General features: G+C 39.6%; 1 protein-coding gene across 2 annotated transcripts in view; it reads left to right on the top strand.

Moving 5' to 3' along the window:
• Nucleotides 1-10,045: 10,045 nt before the first annotated feature.
• Nucleotides 10,046-23,449, top strand: part of HBS1L (HBS1 like translational GTPase) — a gene marked incomplete at its 3' end in the record, with an annotated part of 67,590 nt that continues 54,186 nt past the window's right edge. For both annotated transcript variants that reach the window (XM_080941674.1, XM_080941675.1), the window contains exons 1-4: nucleotides 10,046-10,205; nucleotides 13,103-13,168; nucleotides 19,168-19,281; nucleotides 22,231-22,425. In XM_080941674.1, the coding sequence (XP_080797800.1) occupies nucleotides 10,163-10,205; nucleotides 13,103-13,168; nucleotides 19,168-19,281; nucleotides 22,231-22,425 (418 nt within the window). In that variant the 5' untranslated portion in view covers nucleotides 10,046-10,162. The remainder of the gene's footprint in view (nucleotides 10,206-13,102; nucleotides 13,169-19,167; nucleotides 19,282-22,230; nucleotides 22,426-23,449) is intronic.

Below are 23,449 nucleotides of genomic sequence, written 5' to 3'. Positions count from 1 at the left end.
ATCAATTGACATCTTTATAAATCATGAGTCTTTAAGCATGAAGCCTTTTAGTAACACATGTAGATATTCATCACCTATGATTTTTTGTATTAATAATTCCAGTTATATATTATTGCATACCAAATAACTGCAGAAGCCAATTCTGTAGACCACAATTATACTGTTCCTAAGGCTTCATGGTTATGGGGTTGATGAGAATTGGCTGCCTCTCTTCCGCTGAACATCAGCTGGAAGAGTTGTGATCATCTGAAGCCTTGTCAATGTGCACATCTGGTCACAGATGCTGAATGTCATCTGGTCCCTTAATTGAGGCACTGCTGAAACACTGCATATAGTCTTTCTATAAAATGACTGTTTTTTCAGAATGAGCTTTCCCAAGAGGACTAGGTGCATTTTTTTAAATTTTATTTTTTATAGCTTAGCTTGAGCAGCTGCATAACATTGCTGTCACTGTAGCCATGGGATGTCCCAGGGTTGGCAGGAGGAGGTGTCTCTCAATAAGTGAGTGTTCCCATCTTTTAGTGCAGGGGTATCAGCATCACAAGGTAGGAACATTCTGGATGAGATATACTAAATGGTCAACATAGAAAAAGATTATCCACCGCAGTGCTGATAGGAAATTATAAGATTAATTGCTGCCCTTCTGCTGAAGAAGGACTGGGGGCTCTGTCTGTCTGTCTGTCTATCTCTATTTTTATTATATTTTATTTTGTTATTTTTATTGTATTATATTTATTTTATTTATCTACATTCCTATTTCTATCTACTTATTTATATTTCTACATGCATATAAACCCTTTCATTATTACCCCAGTGTAGTGATGGAGCTCTTAACTAGCTTACTCTAAAGTCAAAAGTTGTGAAATAAAGAGAGGGTTTTTATATTGTATTTTATTTTTATGAAAAGGGATAGGAAAGTCTGTCTGATTAGCTTGACTACTTCCTCCAGAGAAATAGAAACCAAAAGCAGAGTCTTCTAGATGATCCCTCTCACATGCATAGAACATCAGCAGTGAGTAACCTCATTTCACTATGACTGTTTGGGGAGAGTTTGCAAAATCTCCAGTCAGTACGGAGAGCATACTGCTGTGGAAATGACCTATGTCCCTGTTTTCAAGATGAGCAACACCTTCATCTCTGCACACATTTTACACTTTACTCCTCTTATGACCTCTACTCAGAGCCCTCAGGGGTGGAGGGGTTTCTCTGACTGACACGATCTTTTTCTTGCCTTTTCAGAGTTTCTCCAGGTTTCATCTCCCAACCGACATACTGACACTATACGCCATCTGCTTTTCAAAGACACGGAGCAAGACAGGGCAAGGAGGGGGAAATTCCTCCAACAGCTCCCTGTTTTAAATGCTTCTAACAAGAGCGGAGGCCCTTTTACACCTTTAAACCCTACCTTTTATGCATTAAATTTTTATTCAGAGATTTTCTTTACTTTGTATTTTTCCCCCATGGGGTTTAAAAGTGCTTTTCCCTTTGATTTTTTTTTTCACTAATATTCTGCTGGTGACTTGAAACGTTCTGCCTGTGGATATAATTTTTCTCACTGCTAAAGGAGCCTGTGGGACCCTAAGTGATGTGTACACAGAAGCTGTTCACAGTGACACCCATAAGTAAACAGATTAGACAGAGAAGTTGTGCACACACTAACAAGAGCATCTACACGCACCCAGTGTGGATTCAGACCAAGAAAGACTACAAATTCACATTTCAGCTTCCACTGAAGTACTCTTTTTAAAACTTATATTACATTCAAGAAGAAAAGTTCTCTTTAACCCGAGTAGTGGCAGCTGAGCTTTCCAGATGGAAAGTGCAGCAAACTTGTCTCAGGGAGAGGGAGAGACAGAGAGATTGATTGATTGATTGATTGGAGATGGGTTAGATACACCCTGGAGCTCTTGGAAGTGGTTTCGTTTTGCTTAGCCTCCTTTGAACAAAGTTCCCTACTAAATCCCTTACTTGCCTTGGCGCAGAAGTGATGTTGAATGCTAGGCAGGAGGAGGTGTGGTACCTGGCTGTGGACTGATATCAGTGATGGGTGGGGGTGGGGGGATTCTCTGAGTGTCACATGCTGCCTCAGAGAGCTGAGAAGGCAATGGGAGCCATCATTACCCTTACAGAAGTATATATAGATCAAGGGCCTTGGAGGTGACTTCAGCACCAAGCACCAGCCCAGAACCAACAGGGTCTGTCTTGCTGCCACAGAAATCAGGGAGGCGGGAAATAGGGAACATGTAGATTGCTGGGACTCTCTTATGAGTGGAGCTGTTCTAGCTGTTCCACGTCGCTGTTACCATGATGTCATCACCGAGGAAGGCATCCTAGTTCCTACCCTTTCACCCTGAGGGAATGGAGCAATGTGTGGTCCTTGTTAACCAGCTTCCTTCTCTTCATGTACTGGTTTTGAGGTTGATCCACGTCACAACATATTATCATAACTTCATTCCTTTTCCCTACCCAATGCTATATTCTACCCACCATTTTATGTATTTAGTTATCAGTTAATGGAGGTTTTAAACCTACTTTCTGACTCCTGTTAATAAACCTTCTATGAATGTTCATGTGAAACTTTTACATGCACATAAATTTTCATGTCTCAAGGACATACATACAAAACTCTTGAAACATTCCTTTTCAGCCTTTATTACTTTCCTCCACCAAGTCCAGCCCACTTAATCTGAAAATTGTCACATGCCACAGATTTATGTGAAAGCATCCCTCGGGGATGTGTTTTGTTAGTGCCAACCTGGAATTCGAGAATGTCACCACGAGACACTGACAAACAGAATAGCCTCTATTCACTTTCTTACTCTTTGCAGATAGTTTCTCTATCCAGCATCCCACTCATATTGTTTCTAAGCCGTGATTTTTTGTATTTTACAAAGCATACTTGTTCACATGCCATGCATACATTCACGAGTCACTCAGAGTGTTTTAATTTATGTAGTTCAGTCTTGTACCAGTCACTGTAATAGCTGGCAGAGGGACAATGAACTAGTGACTATCCTTGTCTTTGAGGAACTCTTGTCCAGGTAGGAAGCTGACTGGGACAAAGGCAGTTAGAATGTCTCACATATGCGCTCTAGCACAATCAGAGTGTTTAGAGGGCATAGAAGGATGTTCTTATTCTCAAGGTACACGTCACAGTATGTTTGACCCTGGTGACACGGTAAGTCTAGCCTGAAGGACCAACATGTCCCACTGCCCTGGGACAGAACACATAACCAGAATTGAAACCTTTAAAGTGGGATCTTCAACCTGCAGTTCCACTGGCTGGGAAATAGAGTCATGGCAGGTGAGGTGAGAAGCCAGCTGGGGTTGAAATCATCCTGGAAATCCTGTCTTTCTAGGGGTTTGGACTTGAAATGCTTCCACTGAAAGATTTTAATCTGGAGGATTAGTTCTTACTAGAGCATTTAGAACAACACGGACTTTTGAAAAGTGAGTCTTGTGAAGAACTTGTGAGGTAGCTTTACTATTATGTTTCATGATACTATGATTGACAACTAGACAGCATGGGCGGGGCTTGGAAGAGCAACCATAGAAGGCTGTGCGCAGGTGTTAACTGCTTTGAGGGCATTCCCCTGCAAACGCATGTCTCCTTATGGAACTCGGAGTTCTGCTTTGTTCTTTCGGGGATCATTCTACTTGATAAGTTTATGACTCACGCTGTCCCCTTTCCACCCTCTTAATACATTCTGTATTCACTCCATAATACCACAAAGAAACGAGAAAGCACCCCAGAGTCTTCTTTGAAAGGATTCACACACCACTGTGTTTGTTTAGGTGTGCGGTCAGCGCTTCTGTCAAATATAGAGCCTCTGTGTGGTGCTTTGGGGTTAGAACTGTGCCTTGATATGAAGATCTATGCAGAGAATCTTGCCTCCTTCACTCAGCAACATTTCTGCCTTTCAAAAAAGTAAAAGGAAAAGATAAACGTTGTTAGACAAAGAAAATCTGGTAGCATAAAGAACACAAGGAGAAACTCCATGGAGGGTAAAAATATCAGTAGCTTTTACAGGTATTTTGCAACCATAGTAAAGATGAATGGATTTTAGTTACTGTGTAATTACAAGTCCTAAAATAATCTGCAAAGAACAATAAAAGACTTGAAGGATGTAGGCCAGTGTGTGTGTGTGTGTGTGTGTGTGTGTGTGTGTGTTTTGTATGTGCATAAGAGTGTCTGGGTGTCTGAATTCAGGTGTAGGTACATGTGAATATCTGTTCACACTAGGAGGTCAGAGGCTGGATCTGGGTGACTTTTCTCAATTGCTTTCCACCTTATTTATGAGACAGGAGCTTTCGAGGAGTCCAGAGATTACCAATTCAGCTAGACTAGCTGGCCAGCCTGCTCCACCTTCCCAATGCTGAGATTACAGGTACCTGGCACGCCAGACTTTTAATGTCGGTGCTGGGTATCTGTACCCAGGTCCCCATGGTTGCATAGCAAATATTTAACAGACTTAGTCTCTCTGCCTAGGCCCAAGACTCAGGACATTTTATAGCTTGTAGTGCAGTCTAAACATGCCTACGTGTTTCATTGTACATCTCTAGAACGCTTGAGATCTATCATGTCTGATGTCATAATTATTAACTATCATCTCTCCCACTTCCTTTCCAATTATAAAAATCAATTCTATTTCACTGTAATAATTATAGAGAACAGAAATAACTGTAATTCATAAAAAAATAAAGGTATTTAAGTATCCACCAAGAGTTTCAGTCATACAAAGTCATTTGAATTTAAATTCCATGGATAAATACTGTTCACCTCTGAGTAGAAAAAAGAACTGTAAAACATACTGTAATATGAATAGGCTGTTAAGTGACTTAAAGTTTATTTGTATATCCAAAATTGTATGCTAGTACTCATAAGCAAAATATTTAAAATAAACAAATACTTGAACTAGATAAAACATATGTATGTATATTCATAGAACAGAAAATTTTTACTTAGTTTTTTTTTTTTACATTTTTCTTTAGTTTTTACACTTTATACTTACGGATTTAATTGTGCATAACTTATGTAACACAAAGTACCTGAACCTTAGGTGTCTAGCATAATACAATTTACAGACCTGTAAGACCATTTAACTTACTCATATCAATGTATAGAACATATCAGAATCCAATATAACTATATATTTATGTATTTATCATTGAGACCAGGGTTGCTGTGTAGCACAGGTTTGCCTCCCACTTGTAATCCTTCTGCTGGAGCCTTGTGAGCACTGGGGTTTCAGGAACATGTGACCAAACTTGGCTTCGTAGAGCTCTGTTTAGTTCTTCCTCCCCAGACGTATTAACATTTATCACAAATATCTTCATTATTCTGTTTTCCGTCAAGCTAGAACAGTTTGGCTTGCTGTACAAGGCTCTATAGGGATCCAATGCCTGGGTCCTGTTCATTATATGTCTCTGAGACTTGTTCAGAGTTGTCCTGTGTGTATATGTACAGTATCTAGGTAGACAATGTAACTCATCCAGCACCAGTCTTTGTTCTGAATATCTTGGTTATTTCAGAAACTTTAGATCTAAATTATACCTTTTAGGGTGTATATGTCTCTGTGGTGTGCACATATGTATGTGTACGTATGTGTGTCTGTGTGTGTTTGTGTGTGTATATATATGTGTGTGTGTGTATGTGTATGTCTTCGTGTTGTGTGAATATATGTGTGTGTTTGTGTGTGTGTGTGTGTGGTATACATGTATGTGTGCATTTGTGTGTATGTGTGTGTATGTCTCCGTGTGGTGTACATGTATGTATATGTGTCTCTGTGTGGTGTATGCACATTTATGTATGTGTGTCTCTGTGTGGTATGTGTGTGTGTGTTTGTGTATATATGTATATGTGTGTGTATGTCTCTGTGTTGAATGAATGTATGTGTTTGTGTGTGTGTATGTCTCTGTGTTGAATGAATGTATGTGTTTGTGTGTGTGTATGTAGGCTAAGGCTGAGATCTATGTCATATGTATTTTGTAGTTGCTTTCTGTCTTAGTTTTGTGACAGCGTCTCTCACTGAAACTAGAGCTTTCCAGTTAAGCTGGCTGGCCAGTGAGCTGCAAGGATTGCCCCCTTCCTCTACTCTTTGTCTTCTCAGTCCTGAGAACACAGGTGCACATTGTGGTTGCTGTCTGGGTTTTTGTGTGTGTTCTGGGGATCCAAATACTTTTCTTACTGGGTCATCATCCCAGCCCCTGAGATAACATTTAAATTACAAAATTTAAGTTACAGAATCTGATTGTTATCTAGGAATGAAGCTTAATGGTACAGTGTACTTACCCAAAATGCTCAAGACTCTGCGTTCAATCCCCAATACAGAAACGAAAAACATGTTCAGAATATGATTCATAATTTCCATCACAATAAACAGCCATTTTTCAAGAAATGGACTGTGCTCTAAATGTTCAACAACACTATGCTCAACCAAAAATGTCTGATAAACTTAAATTTAAAGCCTGAAACTGTAAACCATAAGAACTGGAGAAAATGCGTGTGGCTTTTGTTCTGGTAAAGATTTCTTAGATGGAAAATTGATAGCAATATCCATGAAGGTCCAAAAAATGAGTAAATGGGATGTTACCAAAACAACAGTTTTTAAAGGCACTATTAAGAGAATAAAAATGACTGAGGAAGCTCAGTGGTACAGTGCTTGCCTAGCGTCCTCAAGACTCCAAATTTCATCCCCGACCCTGCAAGAGGAAATGCAACAGTGAGTCGCAACACTGGGAGAAATATCACCAAATTATACATCTGATTAGGCAAAGGAATTGTATTGTGAATATCAACATATTCCCCAGACTCAGAGATAAGGAAACATGCACCTCATTATGAAGCAAAGAAGAGTCAATCAGAAAATCAAGTATCTTCAGACAGGGAGATGTTTCGGAAGGCTGATGCAGGTCCACCACTCAGGGATGTGTAAAATCATCCAACTGCTTTTGTACTTTGCTGGATACTTTCTGTTCTTTTCCTTTTCTTATGGTGCTGAGCACAGTAACCATGCTTTTGTGCACATGAGGCAAATGTTCTACCACTGAACTCTATCCTTAGCACTGCTAAAAGGTAAATGATAATCACCTCACTTAACTATTCCATGGCCTAGTATTTGTTCAGGGAATAGAGATGTTGTATTTGTAACGGATACTCATAGCAGTCTCAACACTGAAAAGGACCAAAGTGGGTTTCAATAGATTAATGGAAGCAATACAAATTGTGGTGTCTCTATGCTTTCGTTACTGGAGAATCCCCCAATAAGATAGCAATGACCGTGGGTTGCTAAAGGGCATTGAGATAAACCACTGTGGAGACAGTTTCAGGGAATAGTGTCGTGGAAGCCTGTGGCCTGTGATTGGTTGGCAAATTACCTTGAACTGGATAGTGAACATTAGTACCACCAGGGTCTCTGTGCAGAAGACACACACAAAGGAGACACAGAGAGTTCACACTCTTCAAGGACAGCTACCAGCTCTTCATGCTTCTTGAGAACCCAGTGTTCTGACTTCTGGAGTGTGGTGCACCAGGCTTCTTATATAGGACTGCAGTCTGCCAAGTCAGCTGGCAGTCAGGTCAGGCCTGTACTCCCTCCTACGTTCCTACATGGAAATCTTTCTGAAAGAAAGAAAAAAAAAAGGAACAAGCTGTCGATGTAAGGACCTATGTGGCTGAATCTCAAAATAGTTGAGTAAATGAAGATTAAAAAAGAAAAAAAGAAAAAGAACACACATCTTCAGGTGTAAACACTCCAGATTATAAACTTAGAGTATGTCCCGCTTGTGGTTTTCAAAGTTACTCCAGTACCATTATCAACATGTAGCTTTCAAGTTTTACCTTTTGCTGTGTGTCTTAGTTAGGGCTTTAGTGCTACCACAAAACACCAGGACCAAAAAGCAAGTTGGGAAAAAAAGGGGTTTATTTAGCTTACCCTTCCACATACTGTTCATCACCAAAAGTCAGGACAGGAACTCAAGCAGGGCAGAATCCTGGAGCAGGAGCTGATGCAGAGGCCATGAAGGGTGCTTCTTACTGACTTGTTTTCCCTGACTTGCTTGGCCTGCTTTCTTATAGAACCCAGGACTACAGGCCCAGGGATGGCTCCACCCACAACGGGCTGGGCCCTTCCCCAATGATCACTACTTGAGAAAATGCCTTACAATTGGATCTCATGGAGACATTTCCTCAACTGAGGCTTCTTTCTCTCTGATGACTCAAGTTGACACAAAACCAGCCAGTACAGTGTGTAGACTCTGACAAGAAAACAGCTTGTGGGAGAAAAGGGCTTATTTGGTTTACACTTCCAAGTTATAAATACATCACTGGGGGACATCAGGGCAGATTTGGAAGCAGAGACTATAGGAGAAACCACTTACAGGCCCTCTTCAGCTCACGCTCAGCTCTCTTTCACTTATAGCCCAGGCCCACCTACTGAGGAGGTTGCCCTGTCAAGCAGCCTGGAACTCCGTGCATCAATTGTCAGTCAAGACAACTCCTCACAGGACAATCTGATAAGGCGATTTCCAGGTTACTCCAAGTTATGTCAACTCCCCAGTGAAACTAACAAGTCTAAATAATATACTGTTTTCATGAGTCAACATAAAATGAACTGGTCCACAGATCCAAACTATTCATCATGTTTGAGGCAGGATTGTTTTCTTATTCACCTTACTAGTTATGTGGTCGGTTTACAACTCATTTACTTCAAGAACTGCACCAGGGACTTGTAATTAACAGCGTTCACAATTAAGGTGGGGTAGAAGCTGACTTTTGTCTTTAAGTTTTATGTATATGAAGTTGAGACAGGGTCTCAAATAGCGCTGGTTGGCCTAGAGTTTCCTTGTGTAGCCAAGAATAACCTTGAAGGAGTGAGCCACCACATTTAATATATTTTTTTAAGCATTTAATGTTCTGTGTTAAGTCCTCTTACGTGGGCAAATATTATTTATGAGTTTGATAATGTATAAGATAATATCTTCATTTACAAAGAGATAGGCTGAAATGTGGAAATTATTTAAAGGTGTAAAATAAAACACTTAAAAATCATATAAAATTAGCATCTACTTTTTTTTGTCCATAAAATTTTGCCTTGGAGCCATATGAAACAATGTTAGCTAAGAGCAACCATTTGATAATCAGAAATAAAATCTGAGCCATTTGCATATCTGAATTTAATTTGTGCTATTCTTGTTGTGGATAAGAAAAGCTGAGAAGGCAGAATTTGACATTTACCTTTGATACAGGTCTTGGCATTGAAAACACAAACTACAACAAAGTGGTTTGTTCAGTATGATAATAAGGTTGATGTTCTTTACCCAGCATTATTAGCCTTATGGTGTATGAAACGATGATGTTTAATAACAGGTTATAGATTTATGTGTTATTATTACATCATAAGCACCCAAGGCTAGTTCTGTGTCTGAAAAGCTGTACTAAACACCCTTAGCAAGTTCACATGTTTATGTATTCAATCAATGCCTAAGGCTTCCTTAATTAATCCGTGCTAATGAAATATTTTACAAAGCTAAGGTCAGACAGCTGTTTTTCAGAGCTGTTAATGAATTTAAGATGGAGCCCACACCTGAAGCCATAAAGTACACGCAAAGCATATTGATCGGCTACATTTCAAACTTAAAAATTACTAGTTCAAAAAGTCTCCCTCTACAGCTTGGACTAATTATTAAGCCAAATTTACAAGTTTGTTGACACTGCCTATCGTGTTTACTAAGGCTTAAAAGCTGAAACAAAGTCCTTCCTTTAATTGAGCGAAATAGGCAGCTTTTCAGATGATCAAAAACCAAAGCTGGGAAATAATACTGAAAACTAGTGTAGGTCAAAGATCTCCACTCGACAGCCTAGTGGTTGCTCGGTTTCTGGCCGGTAGGTAAATCCACTTCAGCCAACTTGCTTGTGGGAGGGACCTCGCGCCACCCGCCAGCTCGAGAGCGCGCATGCGTACCCGGGAGGCCGGCCGTGACCCCGAGAGCTTTCCGTCGCGTAGTGCGCAGGTATGACGTCGCGCATGCGCGGAAGCTCGGGGCAGAGGCCTGGCGGAAGGTAAAATGGCGCGGCGGAGCTTGTCCGCCGGCGGCCCGCGCCTCGTCGTTGTCTGAGCCGAGTTTTTCTGGAAGGGACTGCTGCAGACGCCCTCTGTGCGCGATGGCCCGGCATCGGAACGTCCGGGGCTATAACTACGATGAAGGTGGGTGGTAAGGCCGCGTGGGCCGTCATCTTCGCTCTTCCAGCTGCCGCCCTGGCCGCTCTACGCCCGCCTGGAATCGAGCGCGGACCCGGCTGCCACGTTCTCACTGGTGTCTGTGGCTGGGAGGGACCAGGCGGAGAAGGAGCAGGAGAGAAGCCTCGGGAAGTAAGATAGCGTGTTGTCGGCCTCCTGACTGAGCTGTTGACGGACGGGGCCAGGGTGTAGCATCTCCAGGGCTCACAGGTGTAGCGAGGTTGGGATCCGATGCTGTCTAAGCATCACCTCTTGTTTCATTCGGGGACCACCAGTGAGTTTCTGACTTCTGTCTCATAAGCCCTCAGACATACCCACAAGGCTTTACTTAGTTATTAAAACAGGCTGGCTTAGCGCTTACCTGCAGCCGACCTGCTGCAAACGTCAGATTTAAGGTTTTCCCCGTGTCCGCGCATTTTTACTGCAGAACCTAGTCTGTCCCGAATTTCTCAAGGAATTTCAAAACTGGGGATGTGAGAAACAGGAAAGATTTTTGTTTAAAAGGCTCAAGAAATTAGGTCGATTTGCTGATCTTCAGGTGTATTCACTCAGTTACTGGCTGATAATGCTTAATGTAAATTTATTTTAAAAAGGACACGGAAAACAACGTTAGCGAGGAGGTCATGAGAAAGGGACTCGTAGTTTGTTTGCTTTTTTTTTTTTAAGCGAAAAATACGTCTATGAATGTTCTCTAGGAGTTGTTGAAGTGGTTATAGGAAGAATGTCATGCACTGAGTTGATGGTAATAAGCATCATTAAGCATCATAGAAGCTAAAGATAAACACAAATATTAACTAGTGCAAAAATCCTAAAGACCTGCTGGTTTTTAAAATGAACATGTAATGTTTAAGAAGGTGGTTGTTATTAACCCCCTTTGGGGGGATTGTGAGCTTCAATGTCTGCAACAGGTTTGGGCAGCTAACACTCTGGGCTGCATTTGGAGACTTTGACCCAGTGTGCCTGGAATATCTTACGTGGCAAACATTCACTGTAAGAATATGTAGTGACTGTATAAAATGCCTGATGGACCACTACCACTAAGAAATGACTTTAGACTGGGAGAGATTTTGTAGCTATGAAATAAAGGACATTCGTTACTAATTTATTTCCTCATCCAGCGATAATTGACTACTTAATGGTACTACTTAACATATTGAGGGCTGTGTAAAAGTAACAGCTGGTGAAAGCATGAGAGATTCCATACAGTGTCAAAGAGCTAAGAATTTCTGTGTGTCCTCTTGAGTGCTGAATATCTTGGCTATCTGAGGTCAGGTTTTATTTCTTTGTAACAGCCAGTGACATCATAACCAAGCATAGCCTGTCCTGGAATGTTCCTACCTTCCTGTTTATAAAAGTTCAATTCATTTTCAGTTTTCATCTTCTCAGTTAGGCTTCCCCTTAGGCTTTCAATAATTAAAACTTAACAAAAGTATTCTCATTTCATTATAGTTAGTCCGTGGGCAAAAACCTATTGGTTCCTCTGTGTAACACCGGCATTACTTTTCTGTGTAATTCTAGGTGCTTTTCATAACACCCTCTACCACTAGGATTTTGTTTTGAGACAGTTTCATGTAGCCCCTATCCTCCTGCCTCTGTTTCTGTCTCCCAAGTCCCAGATGACAGATTTGGGCTGGCAGGCCTGTTTTATACAGTACAGGCTGTTGGAACCTAGTGCATAAGGGGTGAGCAACTGAGCTACATTTGTAGACTGTCTTCGATAGTTTAACAGCCTTTAATTTTATGTCTAGTCAGTAGTGATGTGATACCTTACGTGTAGTTAATCTCTCCAGTGTTTTGTTGAAAAAGTGAAGCACTTTAGGAAGACTGCAGGGAAGAGTTCTTTTCATATTTGTGTGTTGGCATGCTTGAGGATCACTGAAGGAGAAAAAGGGATTTGTAATATCTAAAGATGTTTGTTTTGGGGTTGTGAGTGAAATTTTAAATTTGGGATTACATTCTGATTTCATTCAGTCTTACATATTTTCATCTAGTTAACTCAGTCTTACACATTTCCTTTGCCACAGCATTTGGTTTTGGCCTTTAACATGCTGTTCCTACTGTCTGCATGCCCTAGAAAACTGGCCACCTCCATCCTTTAGAATTGGTTTGGATATTCTCTTTCTGGTTTTGCTTTGCTCACATTTTTTTCCTGGATTGCTCCGTATTTCCTCATGCTGCCTAATCATCATGGAGTTTGTAATCACCCTTTTCTGGTTAGTTAGATTTTTGGCATTAAGAGCTGAAAAAGTCTCCATAATAGGCTCTGGTATAAAATTATATATGTTCCTTGCAGCTTGATTTGTTAATCTATAAACACATTCGTTTAGTGGCCCGTGTATGCCAGGTACTTAACTAATTTTGCCAGGAAGGATCTGTGATTTCTAATGCATTGAAACGTGTTGTACTTGGAAGACAAGGAATTAGAGGCAGCAAAGGTAAAGGTGGTGGGGAAGACTTCTGGGAGCTTACCTAGAGAAAGAAGCAACCTTAGGAAATCTCAACAAAGAACATATTCTTTGAGGTCAATTAACAGTCACCAAAGTTAGGCATCCTGGTTTCCCACAGAGAATGTCTGTATTGTTGATTGTATACCCTGTGCCTACCAGTTCTGTAAAGATGTGTGGTTACAGAGGAGAAGGGAGGTAATGTGAGAACATTAAATATGTCTTTCAAGTATAGATTGTCAGTAATGTAGATTGTTAATGAATGCCTTCTTTGTGGGACAAGTTCTTAGAATTTATGGGAAAGTAGATGTTTCAGCTTCCTTGAAAGTTGATGTTAACTTACTTTGTAGATAATTCAGGAGTTTCCTCACTAATATAGAAGACTAACTGGACTTGTAAAATAATCTTTTATGTTTTTAGATTTTGAAGATGATGATTTGTATGGCCAGTCTGTGGAGGATGATTATTGTATTTCACCATCAACGGGTAAGTTGTTAAAAATAAAAAAATGATTTCTTTGATTTAGCTGTCTAAAAATGTCAAGTACAATTGTCTTTCTGGACAAGAACATTCATGAGACTATAATATGTAATGTTGAAAAAGATATATATATATATATATATATATATATATATATATATGTATGTATACATGTTCATATACACAAACGTTAACATTTAAAATTTGTATAATTATTTGAAAACAAAAAGATGTTTTATAGGCCAGGGTGGCCTTGAACTCCTGGTGGTCCTCCAGCTTTGGTCATACTTGGATGAATTTGTAAGTAAGTATGCTCCACCAAGTTTGCCTACAAGAATTTTTTTACCCATGAATAATTTTTGTTTTCTATGTGTGTGTCCTGTTTGTTTTTGTTTAGCTGGATGTTTCTTCTGCACACTTATGGCATCATGTGCCATTCTCCCCCTTAGTTCTTTATGTCAGGATCTCTTGTTGAACTGTGGGCTGGGCTGGTGACCAGAAAGCCTCAGAGATCCTGTGTCTCTGTCACCCAAAGCACTGTGGTTACAGACATGTACCTGGCTACACCTGACTCTGATGGTTATTAGGGATTGAATTCAGGCCCTAATGCTTGTGCAGTAAGAGCTGAGACATTTTAAGGAAAAATTAAGCAGTTTAAGAAAAGTTTTGGTGCCTTTTCCCCCTAATATTCTTTGTAACAGGTAGTTAATGTAAACTCACTAAAATACTTGATCATTAGTGAAATTCTTAAATATCTGAAGGCAGGTAGTAATAAATTTTATATCAGGAATATTCTGAATATTAGACTGGCACTTGGGAACAATGTATTTAGGAAAGGAATAGTAGTATTTAGACAGATTAGGGAGCCTTAGAGAACTTGAAGTCTGCTAGGTATGGTGGCATAATCCTTTAATTCCAGGACTTGGGATCAGTCTGAAGCATGCTGATCTCTGTGAGTTTGAGGCCAGCCTGGTGTATATAGCAAGTCAGGCCAGCTAGAGCTACAGAGACCCTGTCTCAATCTCTCTCTCTCTCTCTCTCTCTCTCTCTCTCTCTCTCTCTCTCTCTCTCTCTCTCTCTCTCTGTGTGTGTGTGTGTGTGTAGGTCTTCAGGGTTTGTTGAATATAGTTTGTATAAAGTGGTATGTTGATACAGCAGAGTTTGCTTACAAATAGTGCAAATTCAAAGTCTCTCTCTATATAGGCAGCATTTACCTAGTGTGCTAACAACACAAAAGTTATTCTTTCAGAAGTTGCTCCCCTGAGAGTTACATGTGTGGCCTGGTTTATTTGATGGTTGATCACAGACTTCCATGTGTCTCTCATGGCTTGACTTGCATCTTGTATTAGTCACATTCCTGATATCCTAGCTATGTTGAACTTTTTGAAAACCTATTGACATCACCACACAGGAGATAATTAAGTGCTTTTGCTTCTTTGATGCTTTTACAAAAACATGTAAATTTGAATTTATTTTCCAGAACATTTTCAGGGCGCTTAGTAGGCATGTGAGAGATCCAGGTTGTGATCACCCTGACAGCAACAACAAAAACACCATCCTAAAAGCAATCTAGGGGGGGAAAAAAAAAATATATATATATATATATATATATATATATATATATATATATATATATGGCATAGCAGTTGCATCAGACCAGAAAACTAGCCTGTGCTGGCTTGAACTTAGCATGCATCACAGGCTGGGAGTCCCTGCTTCAGCATCCTCGACTTGGGATCACTGGCCTGTGTGCCCTGTGCATGGCCAAGGTTATTTATTTAGTGTGTATTGTCAGGAAATTTCCAATGAGAAGTGAGTTTTGGACTAGTTTTTTTCTTTCTTTTTTTAAAGATTTATTTTATGTATCTAAGTACACTGTAGCTGTCTTCACACACACCAGAAGAGGTCATCAGCTCTTATTACAGATGGTTGTGAGCCACCATGTGGTTGCTCAGATTTGAACCTAGGACCTCTGGAAGAGCGGTCAGTGCTGAGCCATCTCTCCAGCCCTGGATTAGTTCTGTTACTTAGAGCAGTAGCCTCCCGAGGCAGAGCAGCAGGATTGCTGCTGGGTCTTGTTGGGTGCTCTGAAAAGCACCTAACATCCTTATCACGGGTGTCATTGTTGGTATCTGTCCTAGTTTTCTCCTTCATTGCTGTAATGAAATTAATAAAATATCAAGACCAAAAGCAACTTGGTAGGACAGGGTTTATGTAACAAAAGTGCCCCAAGAGACATGCTCATGGGCCACTGTGATGTTGACAGTTCCTCAGCTGTGGTTCTGTCTTCACACCAGGATCAGGCATCACACTGTCCAAATACTTCAGAAGAGTACTTCTTCTTTGGGGATTAATGAACCCTTGATGTCTTGAGCTCAGGGAATAGCAATCTCCCTTTTATTCATTCAGGAATCGAACATACTCTACTCATGGTCTAATGAAGCCTGTACTTGTAACTTCTAAACTTTAGTCATGAATGCATGCATTTTTTTATTTCTTGATAAAAGTTAGTTTTTTAAATGTACTTTAAAAATTTCTTTATAAAAGATTTTTTTCATACTGATTATTGAATGTATGTCAGGACACTAATAGCAAAAGAGCCAAGAAAAGCAACTTGAATAGATATTTTGTTTCTTTTAAAGTGAGTGGAAGTAGCCCTTTGATATATTTGTCCTGAACCTTTTTACTCATCAGTAATTTATGTAAGAAAGCCCTGCTGTTTCCTTCTCCTATAAAGCAGCTGTGTAAGGTCCTCTGCAGATAGTTTGCTGCTGTACACTGTAGAGAACAATCCTGACTTAGGTCTGAGCATGCTTGATAAGGATGGCCGAGTAGGGCTGGTAAGTGGGGAGTATGTAGGTAGAACAATGGCTACCGAATAATGTTGGTTTTGGGAGACTCATGGAATTCATATAAGTCACAGCATGAAAGCATGGGTGGGACACAGGAACCAGTTGTGAAAAGTCTTTGTCATTTGTGTCTGTGTCAGCTTTAACTGGAAGTATCTGAGCAGGGAGGGGATGCTGTTCACCAGGCAACTGATGATGTACAAACTAGCTGGTTGTCCTGGAACTCACACTGTAGAGTCCTGGCCTTGAATTTACAGAGATCTGATTGCCTCTGCCTCCCAGATTAAAGATGTATGCTACCAATCCTAGCATGACAATGTTTCTTACGCTTACACTGTGGGAAGGAACAGCAAAGAGTAATTGCTCAATGCAGGTTTCTTTTTTATTTGTACTAGTTGCCTCTCCTCCTCTGCCACCTCTGTCTCTTTCCTAACCTCAGCCTCTATGGTTCCTTATTCTATTGACCTACATGGCAGTCCCAAACCACTAGCAAGGACTTCTACAGCAATGGCCATAGTATAAGCCTGGAAGTGGATTTTCTTTTTCTTTTTGATTTGGGAAATAGGGAACATCCCCAGAAACAGACGCCTCTAGCAAATGGCACAGGCGTTTGAAAGCTTTAACTTCCGCTTTGCTGTCAAAATCTCTAGCGAAACTTGTTAAGGGAAGCATCTGATTCTCACCAGGGTTTTTGGGTGGCAGTGGTATTAGACAGATGGAAAATGTACAGTTAATACTGAGCTAAGCAAAAAACAGTTCATGAAAGCCTGGAAAACAATTGTCAATCTCTAGGCAGAAAACAGCACCATTTGTATTTTTAGGCTGACAGAGTAAATCTAAAATGCCAGGATTTAAAAGCTTTACTTTACAGACACTAGAAATAAAAGACTGTCAATCTAAGTATTACTTGATAGTTATAAGACATCTCTGGTGTGTGATTTTAACCATGGAAAATGGATTCTTAGAGAATCTGAAACAAAATGTCTTCAGTGTTTGCCTATAAATACTAATTTTATTTCCCTGCTTAAGATAGGGAAGAATACACATATATGTAAATAATATGTATATTCTTGAAATACTTTGCGGTGTTCAAAAATAAAATTAATAATTACAGGGAAAATAAAATTAGGGCATGTCTTTTAACCTGTAGATCACTAACAAAACCAATAACCATCTTATTGAAAATGCTTGCACATTTGGAAAGATCTATTAGTTCTCTAATAAAGAATATTGGTTCAGGACTCTTTACCTTAAAAGGGCAAAAGCTTGCTTGGAAGAGGTGTAGGGATTGTGACTAATGTTAATATTGCATTCATATTAAACATTCCTGGAACAAGGCTGTGGCTAACTTGAGAAAGAAGGTGTTGGTCACAGTGTACCTATCGGTGCAGTAGAAATCAGACTTCCATAGAACGCTGAAGTGTTGGGTGGAGCTGTCAAGACTGAAGCATATTTCCTGGGACACTCATCATGCCTTTACTTACTACACTTGCCTTTAGTTCTCAGTTTCCTTGTATATATTGACTTTTTGTTCATTCTTCAATTTTTCTATGCTCTTACCTCCTTTATTGTTACTGCTTCAGTCTCCAGTGATTAATTTGTTTCTCTATTACGTGTTAAATATGCTACTTGTATGGATTTTAAAACACAACAGTACAACTTTCTTTTCTTTTTTTTTTTTTTTGTCCTCCCTGGCAATCTATATGGTCATTGACTTGTGACCCTCTGTTTTCTGAATATAAATATTACATATGGGCTGTAACTTCAGATTTTCTGCATTATCTATAAATTTTGGAGGTAATTTTTCCTTCCAACATTAATACCTCCCTGGAACCATGCACAGAAGTCCAGTGTAGGAAATCTGTTCAGTGGGCGTGACATGTTCTTAGGGGAAGTGAAATACCGTCAAAGCCCATTTTGGTAGTGTTGTGTTTGTGTTTCTGTCCTTAATGAATATATGCCTAGGTCATATACTAGAGTAACAAGTTTGTGTGTGTGCATGTGTATGTGACTGACTGGGTTACCGTGCATTTGTATGATTGAAAAATTAGTTGTTCAGAATTTAAGTCCTGTTGAGGACTCAAGAGATGATGGCTCAGTGGTTAAGCACACTACTATGGGGGACCATCCATCACCTCAGTTTCAGAGGATCCAATGCCTCTGCTGATGTTCAGAGCACATAGCATGCTTGTGTTGCACAGATGCATACTGGAGCAGCATATTCATACATTAAGTAGCTAAAAATGCATACATACACATGTGTATACTTAATTTAATGTTTATGCTTTCAGTAACTTTGGATTCTGTCAAAATTAGTGTTTCTTAGGTAGTAAAAGTTAGTCTAATGTTTGCTTTTCTATGAAAATACATTTGGAGCGTTTTCTTAAGTAAATGAGTTTGATGGGTGCTTTAAAAATCTCAGAACCAAGAGAAAATAAAGGGAGCACAATTGTGAGCAAGGATGAAAGTAGGTGAATGGAATGGTCTTGGGATTAGGGGATAGGAGAACTGCGGGAGATTAGTAAATCCTTAGCTTGAGGATTTTGGTAGAACTTGGGTGGATTTATATTGTCCTGGGACATTTCTAATTCATCATTCTTGTCTTTATGCATGTGAATATATGTCTGTCCATGTGCATGTTTGTGTGTGTGTTGTGTGTATGTATGTATGTATGCTTGTGTGTGATGCACAAATGTGAATATGCAGATGCCTGCCCCTTGTGTATGAGCATAGTGAGGCCAGAACAGAACATTCTGATATTTTCCTCTGTTTCTGTTTTAGTACCTTCAGACAGGATTTCTCACTGAGCTGGAAACTTGCTGTTTAGGCTAGGCTAGCTGGCCAGCTATCTGTTGGGTTTTGTTTCTCTGCAGCACAGGGGACACGTGCATGTGTGACCTTGATTTTTTTTTCTGTAAATGCTGGGCATTCACAGCTTACCATGCTTGCAGAACAAGGACCCTAAGCCATTAGGCAGCCCCTTAGCCCCAGGATTTTTATTTTCAGTACTGAGAGCCAAATCTAGGACCTTACATATACTGGGAAAGCACTTTACCAGTGAGCTATAGCCACATCTCTTTTATCTTAGCTTGTGTTAGAAAAAAATAAAATATTAGGAATTAGCTGTATTATAGCATTTTTCATTTTATATTCTAGCTGCTCAGTTTATTTACTCACGACGTGACAACCCTGAAGAAGAATATGGTTATGAAGATCTGAAAGAGTCTTCTAATTCTCTTTTGAATCACCAATTAAGTGAAATTGACCAAGGTATGCTTTTTTTAAAAAAAAAAAATAGCATGTCTTCATTGGCTGAAAATGATTAATCACCAAGGAAGAATTTATGAATTTTATGCAAGTTATTCATAGTAATGTTTATGGACATTAATGATACAAGCACATCTTTGAAGGCAACGTTCCACCTTATTTGTTGTGTTTTTGAGGGTGTTTAATTGTGTGTGGAGAAACTGATTGCATTGAGCACAACAGCTGCTCAGTCAGACTGTGGACTGAGTTTTCTCTTCCTCTCATCCTTTACATGGAGGAAAAGTCCAGTGATTAGTTATAAGAACATGGAAAGTCATCTCTTGAGCTTTCATAGGGCAGATGATTAAATGACAAGAACATGGCTTCCATGTTTCTACAGAAAAAAGCACTGAAGAGCAGAGTTCAGGCTGCCGCTGCTCTGCTGCCATGTCTGACAGGGAAGTTTCCAGGAGCGAGGAAGGAGCAGCAACAGCAAACTGCTTGTTTTTAGCTCTTAAACATTTGAAAAGGGGTAATTTTTTTTGGGGGGGGCTTCCTTTTACAAGTACATTTCACATTGCCATTGCTGGCCAGGGGTGTGAATGATGCCATCTGTGGGAAGGAGGGAGGCTGAGATGTTTCACTCTTCCCTTGCAGTATATTTTTTTATGTACATGCTTTTAACTTGTAAGTTTATAAGGAAACAGAAAGCGATGGGGAGTCTGTAAGCTGATCTTTGAATGCTAATAAAACAGCAGCTACTGGGGCTGGAGAGATGGCTCAGTGCTTAAGAGCACCGGCTGCTCTTCTAGGAGACCTGGGTTCTGCTCCCAGCACCCACGTGGGGTTTGCAAGCACCTATTAATCCAGTTCTCTCTTCTGACCTCTGTTCCACCAAGCCTGGACTTGGTGTCCATACATACATACAAGCAAAACACTAACATGAAATTTATAAATAAATTTGTATTTTTTAATGCCAGGTGCTAACAAAATCAGGATAAATGGAAAGAAGACATATAAAATTAGAGTCTAGAAACAATAGCAATAGAAGAAATTACATTTTACTTGGGAACTCTGTAGACACACTTGACCATCTGGTGGATTGCAGAGCTGGTGTATGCACTCTAGAGTTCTCTTTGTACTCTTAGCAAAGTCTTGAGGGATAAGAAGGTAGGAGTGGGCTACAAGTCCCTTTTCTGCTATGTGTGCTTCTGTGGCTAATAATTGAGGACTTATAAAAGTCCCAAGTTATATTGAGAAAGAAGACTAGTTTTCTGGCCTGGCATGTAGCTATCTATATATATGACAGGCATAACTGTCATGTATTTCACGAAGTGCTTTGCTGGCGCTGTACCAACACCCTGAATCTAACAGGTCTATCGGTAAATCTTATTTTATAGGGACACAAATAGGATATGTATCAGTTAGACCAGTCTACCTTGTATGGTCTCCACTTTTCACCCATTATGACAGTTCTTCATTATGAATGAGTAGGGAATAGATCCTAGAGGTAGTTACTAGAGGTTTTGATGCTATCTGCTAACTACTGACTTCCAGTTTCAATGATTCATGTATTAATCCAACACATTACTTCCCTAGTCATAGGAAAAGCCTGTAAACCCTTTTTAAAATTTAGTTGTTCATTTTATGTATGTGAGTACACTGTTGCTGTCTTCAGACACACCAGAAGAGGGCATCAGATCTCATTACAGATGGTTGTGAGCTACCATGTGGTTGCTGGGAATTGAACTTAGGACCTCTGTAAGAGCAGTCAGTGCTCCTAGCTATTGAGCCATTTCTCCAGTCCCTTGTAAATCTTTTAAAGTAAACCATACACAGATATAAAATAGAATTGTCCTGGTATTTAAGGAAATTATTTTTAATAATTAAAAGTGCAGTTAAGCATGTAATGCAGTATTTACATAGAGCATCTTAACAAGAGATGCCTCACAGTAGATGTTGCCTGTGGGTACATGAAGACTGCATTCCGTGACGTACAGAGTTCCTGTATTCTGTACATTAGCCTCTAGGTACCTGGTTTCGTTTTTAGGTCTTAAAGCCATGAAGACTGTGATGAGTGTAATACTGACTTTTTATATTATAAGAATAGTGAAAATCTTTAAGCATTACAATCTCAGGCCTCAATGTGGTTTTTAAATTGAATATTCACTTCCGGCTTAGTTTTATGAACTTTATTTTTATGCTAAATTGTTTTTTGATAACTTTAAAGGATAATTTTTGTTGGCTATGAAGAGCTCACTAGTTTGAAAAAATTCTTAAAAGTAGTAATTTATAACATGTAAGAAATATAGTTAGTAATTAACTGGGTTCACCAGGTTCAGAGTAGTTCCCAGCCCCTTTTCCTTTTGAGGCATGCTAAAAGTACTGAGTACAAATTACACTGTCACTGTCCAAATGTTAGAGTGTACCATTTGTAATTCCATAACTTTTTTTTGTTTTTAATTATGTGTACATATGTGTGTTTTGTGTGTGTGTGTGTGTGTGTGTGTGTGTGGTTGGCTTGTGCATGTGAGTAAAGGTGCCTGCAGACTTCAGAAGAGGCTGTTGGATCCTCTGGAGCTGGGGTTACTGGCTGATCTGATCTATTCAGCATGGGTGCTTGGGAACAAACTGTTCCCTGTAGGAATAGTGCCTGATCTCACACTCTGAACCATCTCTCTAGCTCCATCCCCTCGTAGTTTTAAAACAAAAGGCAGTATTGTTCTGGAGATATGTAATGTCATCCTATTGCAAAGGACATTATTGTATACACTTTAGATGTATTTTCTAGGTGTTATTCAGAAACATTGATTACATTGTTTTTTTTCCAACTGAAATGTGAGGAGACAGGTGCATAGAAAAATGTAACTGTTGTAACTTCTATCAAAGAAAAGGGGGATTTGAGTATCCTAGTGTAGTTTAAAATTCTCAAATGTGACAATGTAGAGCTTTCTAATCTGTTATGTGTCCTAGCTCGCCTTTATTCATGCCTTGATCACATGAGAGAGGTGCTGGGGGACGCTGTGCCTGATGACATACTGACTGAGGCAGTTCTGAAACACAAGTTTGATGTGCAGAAGGCTTTGTCCATGGTTCTGGAACAAGATGCTGTGCAGACGTTAAAGGAGAAGAGTGAGCGAGCAGTGTGTGCAGGACAGCCTTCAAAAGGTATGCCTTCACCTGCTCTGTCTGGCTCCGTGGGAACCCGGATGCTATGCTTTGCTCACATACATCATTTTCCTTCTAATTTGCAATTTTAAGATTTTTTTATTTTATCTTATGTGCCTGCATTTATATCTGTGCCCCACACATGTGTGATGCTGTGAGAGGTCAGAAGAGTGTGTGTGGTCCCCAGAACTGGAGTTAAGAATGGTTGTGAGCTACTATGTGGTGCTGGGAACCAAACCTTGGTCTTCTGCAAGATGAGAGGGATTAATGCTCTTAACTACTGAGCCAACTCTAGCCTCTGCTTTGGGAATTTTCACCTTGAGTAGTATTATGTTCTCTTCTTGTGAAAGTGTATGCATAATAATAACACTAAGAAAATAAAATCAGATGAAAGAAATAATTTTCCTTGTTAGTTTTTTACTGAGCTATTGCCTTTTAAGAATCCTAATGAGATAAGATAGAAATGAGAACCTAGCTAGTAATGTTAAAAATTCCTCTGTTTATATCATGGATGATTACAATTTCATGTTATTTAAGTATCACAATAAATACTGAAATTATACTCATGACATTTTTATTTTTAGCTAACATGTAAGAAAACAATAGATTTTTTAAAAAAAGACTTATTTATTTTATGTATATGAATACACTGTAGCTGTCTAAAGACACACCAGAAGAAGGCATCAGATCCCATTACAGATGGTTGTGAGCCACCACCATGTGGTTGCTGGGAACTGAACTCAGTACCTCTGGAAGAGCAATCAGTGCTCTTAACCACTGAGCCATTGCTACAGCCCCCAACAATAGATCTTTAATGTTAAAATTACAGGGTTTGGGGTATAGAATTTTGTGAACATGGAGAACTGTGGTACACACATGTATTGTTATAATTTCTGTTAGTGGGAGTATGATCATTTGTTAACTGTATTGATATGTTCTTCAATCTTTGGACTCGATTTTTGCAAAATTACCTAGCCTACTACTTTGAAATCGGTATTTTTCCAGTGGGGGGGGGGGGGTGGAC

The sequence above is a fragment of the Micromys minutus genome (genome assembly GCF_963924665.1).
Source record: "Micromys minutus genome assembly, chromosome: 30".
Taxonomy (NCBI): Eukaryota; Metazoa; Chordata; class Mammalia; order Rodentia; family Muridae; genus Micromys; species Micromys minutus.
The sequence above is the reverse complement of the archived record's forward strand: the minus strand, read 5'-3'. Positions and strand labels throughout refer to the sequence as shown.